The sequence below is a fragment of the Bos javanicus genome, chromosome 2, assembly GCF_032452875.1.
Source record: "Bos javanicus breed banteng chromosome 2, ARS-OSU_banteng_1.0, whole genome shotgun sequence".
NCBI classification, from domain to species: domain Eukaryota; kingdom Metazoa; phylum Chordata; class Mammalia; order Artiodactyla; family Bovidae; genus Bos; species Bos javanicus.
The window spans coordinates 107,324,656-107,334,238 of NC_083869.1; the positions used below are offsets into that span (position 1 = coordinate 107,324,656).

Sequence of the window (9,583 nt, forward strand, 5' to 3'; positions counted from 1 at the left end):
AAGGCTGGCTGCCTTTTCCCGGGGAGAGCCTGGGGAGAAGAGGGACTGGCGAAGCCTCGGGGGTGGCGTGACCATCCCTCCACATTGGGAGGCAGGTGTCCCTACCTTAGGTCTGGCTGGTGGGGGAGTGGGCACTTCTTCTCCTAGCTTGTCTTAGTCAAAAACTTCAAACTGCCCTGGCCTGAGCTGGTTTCTATGCCAAGAACTGGGCCAAGGGCCCCCTTAAAGCACCCTCACCTCATTCTTTCTTCATACCCATGGCTGGGTAGCTTAGTCAGAGCAGCTGAGCTGGTTTTCCAGGAAGGGGTTCTGGGTGGAGACACCTGAGGAAGCTTTGGGACAACCACACAACTGGTTTCCAGCCTCTGCCTAGGGGCAAGGGGAGTGGAAGTGGTGGACATTTTAGTCCAGAATCTCTCCCAGATGGTTCTGGTTCACACATGGTTAATGATTAATGGGGCCTGTGTGGTGTGGCAGTATCCAGCTGCCACTTCCTGCCTCCTCTGCTGAGTAAACAGGGGCCCTGCCTATGCTGGGCTGGAAACCTGTTCCCTCGGGAAGGGCACTGCGTCCCTGAATCACCAGGGAGGGCAGGGTTGGCGTCTCCTGCTCATGAGAGTGACGCTCCTGCCCCCCTCCCCTGCCAACCGTGCCTACCCCCCAACTGCTGACGTCAGTGTGGGTCCTGGGGTGCCTATTAGCAACCTTGAAGTTTTCCCCAGGGCCCCGGCAGGAGGCTCCCACCAGCTAGCAGAGAAGCTGAGGCCAGAAAGAAAGCACAAACAGAGGGGAGATGACCTGACTTTTAATGGCACAACCCTAGGCCCCAGCAAAACAGCAAGACCAAAAGTAAGCTCTGCAAAGCTGCTGGGAGGTGCACTGACAAACAACTCTAGGAGATCGCCCTTGTTCCCTCCCAGCCCCCAAGCTTATGACTAGGCTCCATGCCCAGGAACTCTGGGCCTGCTCAGCCCCACTCCCAAGCCCTTAAAACGCACAGAGGTGTCTGGGCCAAGCTTTGCTTCCAGTGTCGGTGAATGCAGAGCAGCAGGAAGAATAGGGTAGCAGTCTAACTCTCAAATACAGAAACTGCTGGGCTTAAACTCCTACTTGGAAAGGAAGTAAAGCCTCAGATCCTTTAATGGTTCATGTTGGACAGGTCCAAGATCCAGTCCTCATCTCCCCCCTATCCTGGGCACTCCTAGGATAATACATGGGTCATGTTTCCCGGGCCTGGCAAGGGCCCCTTGGCAGGTCTAACCTTCAGCCACGGAAGGAAAAAGTCATGAGCAGCACATAGTGAGGGCAGCAGCAGAAACAGCAGCAGCAGCAGCACAAAAGGGGAAGGCAGCAAAGCTCAAGCACTCACAGAGGGGACGAGAAACCGTGCAAGGAGACTGTTTATTTCGAAAGGATTTTGCAATAAACATAGTGAGTGGGCTCCAGGCAGAGATTCTATTCTTCTCCCTCATCCTCATCCTCATAGGAGTCGATGCCCACTTCCTCGTAATCCTTCTCCAGGGCAGCCATATCCTCCCGGGCCTCGGAGAACTCACCCTCCTCCATGCCCTCGCCCACGTACCAGTGCACAAACGCCCTCTTGGCATACATCAGGTCGAACTTGTGGTCCAGGCGGGCCCAGGCCTCAGCGATGGCGGTCGTGTTGCTCAGCATGCACACGGCACGCTGCACCTTGGCCAGGTCTCCCCCGGGCACCACAGTGGGGGGCTGGTAGTTGATACCGACCTTGAAGCCCGTGGGGCACCAGTCCACGAACTGAATACTGCGCTTGGTCTTGATGGCAGCAATGGCAGCGTTGACGTCCTTGGGCACCACATCTCCACGGTACAGCAGGCAGCAGGCCATGTACTTGCCGTGGCGGGGATCACACTTCACCATCTGGTTGGCAGGCTCGAAGCAGGCGTTGGTGATCTCTGCCACCGACAGCTGCTCGTGGTAGGCCTTCTCTGCAGAGATGACTGGTGCATAGGTGGCCAGGGGGAAGTGGATGCGAGGGTAGGGCACCAGGTTGGTCTGGAACTCGGTCAGGTCCACGTTGAGGGCGCCGTCAAAGCGCAGGGAGGCTGTGATGGAGGAGACGATCTGGCTGATGAGGCGGTTGAGGTTGGTGTAAGTTGGACGCTCGATGTCCAGGTTGCGGCGACAGATATCATAGATGGCCTCGTTGTCCACCATGAAGGCACAATCTGAGTGCTCCAGAGTGGTGTGAGTGGTCAGGATGGAGTTGTAGGGCTCAACCACGGCTGTGGACACCTGGGGGGCTGGGTAGATGGAGAACTCCAGCTTGGATTTCTTGCCATAGTCAACAGAGAGCCGCTCCATCAGCAGTGAGGTGAAGCCAGAGCCAGTGCCCCCTCCAAAGCTGTGGAACACCAGGAAGCCCTGAAGTCCTGTGCACTGATCAGACTGAAAGACAAGAAGGAAAAGAGCAATGTGGGTGGGGAAAGGGCCTCAGGATCTCTTATGTTCTGGCTTCACAAAAGTCTAAAATTTCTCAGGTGTTAAGGCAGACTAATGAGTATCCCACAGCTGCAGCACACTCTGGGACATGTACAATTAGAGATGACTCCATGAAATGGATTTGGAAAAAAATGTTTCTGACCACTAGCATCGTTTCAAAAGCTTCCTTCTTTCTACCCCCAATTCTCACCAGCTTGCGGATCCGGTCCAGGACTGGGTCAATGATTTCCTTGCCAATGGTGTAGTGACCACGAGCATAGTTGTTTGCCGCATCCTCTTTCCCAGTGATGAGCTGCTCGGGGTGGAAGAGTTGCCGGTATGGGCCGTTTCGGATCTCATCTGAAAAGGCATACACCACATCGTTAGAGCAGAAACCACAAGGCTATGCTCAGCACAGACCTCCCTCCCTCAGCCTGGTGGCTGTGGTCAGATATATGGAAGCATTCATCTCCTGCCAGCCTGAGATAGCAGTGTGTGAGAGAAACCCAGAGCTGCTGCCCAGGCCAGTCTGCGATCAGCCTCCTTTCTTCAGCTTCCAGCAGGGCAAGGGGTTTTCAGGGCCAGGAAAGCCAGGTCTAGACATCCTCTCTCCAGAGAGAAGCTTAGAGTCACTTTCCAGCCTCTTAATTCCACCCTCTCTTTCTCTGCTCACCAATTACGGTAGGCTCCAAATCCACAAAAACTGCCCGGGGCACATGCTTTCCGGCACCGGTTTCACAGAAGAAGGTGGTGAAGGAGTCGTCCCCTCCACCGATGGTCTTGTCACTGGGCATCTGTCCATCCGGCTGAATTCCATGTTCCAGACAGTAGAGCTCCCAGCAGGCATTGCCCATCTGGACACCTGCCTGCCCCACATGGACTGAGATGCATTCACGCTGAAGGGTAAAGAGAGGGGACATGGCATAAGCCCCACATACATAAGTCCTTACCTCATGAGCCTCTCTCCCATCCAATCACCTACCAGTTAGGATGACTCAGTTGGCAAAAGGGCCTGAGCAGAGGTCAAAGAGGCTGGCATCCTGCCCAGGCTCTCCTGCATAGGACTTCCCAACTGGAGGCACCCAGTAGGGCAGGCCAGTTCCCTTAGCCTACTTCTCCATGGGGACCTTGTCAAGTAAGAGCTGTGGCTCCATATGACCCTGCCATATTCACAGGGCACTCAGGCAGGACGGAGAGGTCAAGTGCATATGAGACAGGCAAGACACTGCAGTCACTGAGACAAGGACAAGCGATTTTTTTCAGCTGTTCCCAATCCCTACTCCCACAGATCAGCTTCTCAAGTGCCTGAGAAGGGACAGAAGGTTTTCCAGAGCCACGAATTTATAGCTAGAGGTCCGCTGTTGATTAATTCTTTGCTTTGAGGATGAACAACTAGAATATCATATAACCCTCTCGCCCTTTCATTCTTGCGAACTATAGAGGTGTCTCAGCCTTCCAGTCAGGCATCAACTGACCATGCTGGCCAGCAGGATGCCCTGGCTCTCACCACCTTTAAATCCCATCTGGCTCTGGGGATCAATCCCATCTGGCTGCTCTCCCCATCTCTACCCCCACACCCTGGGTATCTTCACCGCGTTCATCCACTGCGGTGCCCTCACGGAAACTGCAGAGAGCAAAAAACGGCAGGCGCCGGCAGTGAGGGTTGTGGGCACTGGGGCAGTCGCTGCCCTAGGCTCATTCCTGCCAGTCTGGAATTAACCTCTGAAGAGCCAAAGTGGTACAGAGCAGGGCCGGCGCGGCCTCCCTTTTCGACACCGAAATGGCGGGGTGACGGTTTGCAAACACCCAGAAAAGGAAACGGAACCTGCGGTGAGGCCCCGAAGGTAACCTGCCTTGCCCTGGGCGGGGTGAGCGCCATCCCGCGCTCTGGCCCCGTATTCGCCCCTTCTAGATTCTTTCCAGGTCCATCCCAGTGGAAAGCGAGGATTGGATTTCGGCCCCCGTCCCTGGGCTATAAATACCACCCCCTACACACACCTCTTTCCCCTCCCCCCAACCTGGCCTCGGCCCGCGCTCTCGCTCAGCGCCAGCTGTCTCTGCCCGTCCGTGCACGCGGACTCTGGCTGGAGAGATTCCGGCTCGCCTCACTAGGCCGAACCCCATTCTCGCCACCCCTCCAGGATCAAAAGAGGGGTGCTGAGTCACGGGGGGGTACTGTGGGTAGAAGGGATGCGCCCACAGTCGGAGGAAAGGGGGATGCTGAACCAAGTGATCTGACCCCTTCCCACCTTCTTGCACCAAACACGTGTTTGGTCAGTTCCAAGGACCTGGGAGTGAGAGAGAGGCTAGGGGCGGAGGGCAGCCAAGCGGGGTCTCCCTCGACCGCGGAAAGGACGGGCCGCAGGACCGCGTGACTCCCCTCAGGAGGGTTAGGACACAAATACTTGGTGGAGCAGGAGGGGATTCCAGGAGGACTCCTCTCTGCTACTGATGATTCCCACCCCGCTCTACCACCCTCCCTAGCATCCGAAAGTGGACAACTTGGCCCAGCCAAAGCCACCGGGAGGGGGTGGGGGAAGGCAACCCCCCACAACACCTCGAGACCTGAAACTCCGGATAGAGGGCCCTGAGCAGCCCTAGAGAGAGGTTCCCCGAAGAACAGGAGAACTTAGGGGACGGGCGCGATGCCGGCGGGGCCGCACTCACCATGGTGAGTCCGGGTGGTGGGTCTCACGTAGAGTCCGGGTGACGGGTCTCAGTGAGAACTGCGCTAGCTGCAGTGCCGCACCGCTCTTATATGCGGGAGGCGGGCCCGCGCGCTCCGACCGCCCACTAGGAGCCGGGCGGCCCAAACGCCACGCCCCCGAAAGGTAGGCGGCCCGGAGCGGGTGGGGCCAGGGCGAGTCCCCTCCCCGGGGCGTGCCAGAGTCCCTCACCTGTCCCGCGTGAGTGAGCAGTAGCGACCCGAGCTTAAACCCTTCTCTCCCGGCTTTGCGCCGACACTCGGAGCTCCCGAGCTCCGCTGTTGGGACGCAAAGCGCGGTGCCGGGACGTGTCTCTCCTGCACCTGCGTTGTGGGGGCGCCTGTCTCTAAGGTGTTCTGACTTAGGCAGGGTGCTGCAGAGGCTGTTTTTCCGGAGTGGCTGCAGCCAGCCTTCGCCTGTGCCCTTCCCGCCCCGCCTCTCTGGAGGCTCCGGCCGACTGCCTGGTTCTGGCGCTTCCCCCAGGAACTGCTTGCAGTCGCACGAGGCCTGCTGGTCCCCGGCCGGGACGGCTGGCCTTCGCCAACGCCCGCGGGCGGCCGAGGACCGGGAGCTGCACAGTCTGAGCCCCAGGTTGCCGATCTCTTAGGTTGCTCCGCAGAGCCTAACCCCACAGTCTGTCTGCGAGGGCCGACCCCCGGAATCTGTCGCGTCTCTCCAGCTGCCCGCTGGTCAGTGGCCCCGTCATCAGCACCGTCACTATTAGCCGGCCCTCGCCATAGCCACCTGCCCACTTTCCTGCAGCCAGAACCGCCGGAGCTTCTGGGATTCGTATCCTGACTGCCCTAAGTGACCTTGGGCAAGTGACTTAACCACGCTGAGTTCTTGGCATCTTCACGGGTGAAAGGAGATAACGATCCTACCCCCAGAAAGCATTGTAAGGTGTTATAACGTTTGTTGACTCTGAAGAGGAAAAAAAAAAAGGAGATTCTGATGTCATGGCTGGTTTTGACTTTCCCATCCTCTTCTGTCCTTAAGCCATGGGCAGGATCTGCTACCTGCATCTCAGAGCCCTCGGAGCTCAGGCAGAGGTCTCAGCTAAAGCTATTCCTTCTTTCTACTTTTCAGCCCCATGTCTCGCAAGAATGGGCTTTTCAACCTACTTCTGCTTTCCCTTGCATGCCTTACATTTTCTACCTGTCTCTCTTCACTGCAGAAATCATCAGAAGTACCCTACGTGCCTATTGGTACATCCTGTCTCCTGGGAAAAGATTCACCTGTCTCTCCTATTTGTTTCTCCTAGTGTTTCCTAGGGCCAAGACTGCCTGACAATGTAACACAGCAGGATAAAATAACTAGCAATGGCAACTTTCTACCAACAAAATAGCTAACTGATACCTTACTTTACCAAGGCATGGAAAGAAATACCGTGAAATATGACAAGGTCTCTTTTCCCAGTAGACTAACCATATGGTTGGGAGAACAAGACTCATTCATAGAAAAGAAACCTGGCAAGGACACATAATGAGGTTGCTTTGGGAAATGGGGTCACGGTCTCTACAGAGCAAGGAGCCTTGGTGACTACAGAACACGTGGCCTCGTTCAGACGTTCCCTAGCCCTCTGTTTTCCTTGTGCAGCCCAACCCTGCAGAGTGAGTATTTTAAGAGACTTGTGCTATCTTAGGCAAAACCCAAAACCTATTTGTTCTTCAGGTTCAGCTTCTTTTTCTGTAAAACTGGGATAATAACTTGGATTGTGAGGACCAGATGAACTGGAGGATGCATACGTACACAATAAAGCACTATGTATCCAGCTGCCTGGATTCTTAGAGCACTTTGTTCATTTATTTTCATGCGTGTAGCACCTATGCTGCAGTTATTCATGCATATGTCCATTTTATTAGACAGTGATCTTGCTGAAGCAAAAGACTGTGTCTCATTCACTTTTGTGTTCCCTAGTTCCCAGTATGGCACTTGGCACATGGTAACATTTGCTAAGTGTGTGTCAGATGAATTGTTTCACTCTAGAGATGGGACTGAAATTAAGGTAAAATTCTTAAGAAGCCAGAAATTTCAAATTGGAAAACAAATTCCCTCTCTGAAATGTTTTATCTGGCCCCCACAGTGTTAACTGCTATTGCGTTTAGAATATGAAAAAAAAATTAGGAACTTTTTCTGTATGGGGCATCGCCAAAGACCACCCCTATGTTAGGAGACTTACTAGACAGACTCACAGGACTCAGCATAAACTCGTACTCACAGCTAGGGTTTATTACAGTGATGCAAGAACAATACACAGCTGGATAATAAGGGGAGAAGACACAACAGGAGTCTGAAGGAATCCATGTCCTGTCCCTCCCATAAGGGCTTACACAATGTACTCGTTTTCCTAAATGAAAATGGAGCAACATTTCCCTGCAGTGCTTTTGCCCAAGAAAGCCCATTAGAGACTCAGCACCCAAGGTTTTTAGTGGGGGCTGTTCACAGAGGCACTTCTGCCTTGCATGTGCCAAAATTCCAGACTCAGAAGAAAAATGGGTGTTCAGCATAAATCACATTGTTTACACACACTGTCCAGGCACAACAAACCATCCTGATCAATCAGCTGTTGACTGGGAGTACTCTAAGAGCCAAGTTCTCAGATGCCAGCCGAGGGGCAACCATGTGAGCAAGCCTTTCCAAGGATAGCTGTCTCAGGCCTGCTAGGTTAACTGTTTTAATCATGTAAAAATCCAGGTCCTAGCTTATCATGAAACAAATTGGAAGAGATGGCTATTCTAGGCCTGCATTCCCATTTAGCAACTGTGATAGGCAGAATACCACTCCCCCCAAGATGTCCACATCTTAGTCCCTGGAATCTGTGACTACGTTACCTTCCATGGCTAAAGACAGTGTGAATATGATTAAGGTAAAGGTCTTGAAATGGGGAGATTTTGGATTTTCTGGGTGGGCCCAGTGTAATCACAAGTCCTTTTTTTAATTAAAAAAATTTTTTTTTAATTATGAAAGTATGATAACACATTAACAGGAGACTTGAAAAATACAGAACAAGGTTACATATAGTTCCACTATACATTATAGTTATTTTTAAAAGTAGATGAATTAAGATTTTTAGTTGGGCTTTCAATATCAAACTCTCAAAAATTAATACAATGAATACAATACCATTTTCTCAAAAAATTAACAATTCTCTTCTACAGAGTAGAAGGATCTAGTAGACCTGAAAAGCACTATGAACCAATTCAACAAAATTAAGATTTATACAATTTTCACACAGCAATAGAATACAAATTCTGTTCAAGTTCCCATAGACTGTAAACTAGAAGACACTGGAATAAAACAAGGTGCAAAACTTTAACTGTCTAAAGGTATTGAAATCATACAGAATGCTCCTCTTATCACTGTAGAATCATGTTAGAAATTAATATCAAAAGATATTTGAAAATAACCCACCTACTTTCAAGTGGAATGTGACATTTACCAAGAGAAATAGAAGGGTCCTTCTAAATGGAAGAAGGAGGCAAGAGAGTCAGAGTCAGGGAAGGGGAGAGGTCAGAGTGAAGGCTCTCAAGATGGAAGGAGGCCATGGTGAAGGAATGCGGACAGCCTCTAGAAGACGGAAAAGGCAAGGGGCATATTTTCCTCTAAAGTCTTTAGAAGGAAAGCAGCCATGCCAACGCCTTGAATTTATCCGTAAATAGGTTTCCAATTCCAGTGGTGGGAGAGGGGGCTTCCCCACACACCACCAAGCAATTCTCAGACACCAGCAAGGGGTTCTAGAATACAGCTCAATTCTGCACTTTCTGCCTGGAGATAGCATCAGGTTCCGCAGGTTAAAGGTTTGATCCTACAAAACTGTCCCCCCATTTCCTGTTTCAGATGTCAGTCACAAGTCCCAGTTGTTACCTAAGCTTCTGACCCACCTGCTACAAACTGGAAGTTCCAACAACCCCCCTCCAACTCTGGATACCAACCACAAGTCCATATGGTTACTCGTCCTGACTGATGGGCTGCAGATTAGAGCTTACCATCACCTCTTTCTTGGGTTCAACTAATTTGCTAGAGAGGCTCGTAGGGTTCAGAGAAACGTTTTACCGACTAGATCACTGGTTTATTATACAAGGATATGAGCCAGGAGCAGTCAGATAGAAGGGATGCAGAGGGCAATGTATGGTAAAAGGACATGAGCTTCCATACCATCTCCAGGTGCTCTACTCTCCCAGCATCTTCCATGTGTTCACCACCCTGGAAGGTCTCCAAACCCCATCCTTTTGAGTTTTGATGAAGGCTTCATTTCATAAACATGGTTGATTAAATCACTGACCATTGGTGATTGAACTCAATCTCCAGCTACCCAACACTCTCAGGAGGTCAGAAGGGCATGATGGGACTGAAATTTCTAAACCTCTAATTGCTTAGTTGGCTCCACTGGCAAGCAGCCCCCATCCTTGCTGCTGCTG

General features: G+C 52.1%; 1 protein-coding gene across 1 annotated transcript; it reads right to left on the reverse strand.

Annotated features, from left to right (window-relative positions):
* Window positions 1-1,382: 1,382 nt before the first annotated feature.
* TUBA4A (tubulin alpha 4a) lies at window positions 1,383-5,237 on the reverse strand. Its single transcript, XM_061385752.1, has 4 exons — window positions 5,128-5,237; window positions 3,134-3,356; window positions 2,672-2,820; window positions 1,383-2,427 (listed from the first exon to the last, which is right to left on the reverse strand). Exons 1-4 carry the CDS (start codon window positions 5,128-5,130, stop codon window positions 1,456-1,458), a joined length of 1,347 nt encoding a protein of 448 aa, XP_061241736.1. The 5' UTR covers window positions 5,131-5,237; the 3' UTR covers window positions 1,383-1,455.
* Between the last annotated feature and the right edge of the window lie 4,346 nt (window positions 5,238-9,583).

Bases quoted from the DNA above. Each gene is read 5' to 3' on its own strand.
- TUBA4A (XM_061385752.1), bottom strand. The intron at 2,821-3,133 runs GTGAGCAGAGAA...ATGCCTTTTCAG, and splicing joins TTTGGAGCCTACCGTAATTG to ATGAGATCCGAAACGGCCCA. The intron at 2,428-2,671 runs GTGAGAATTGGG...CTTGTCTTTCAG, and splicing joins TGGACCGGATCCGCAAGCTG to TCTGATCAGTGCACAGGACT.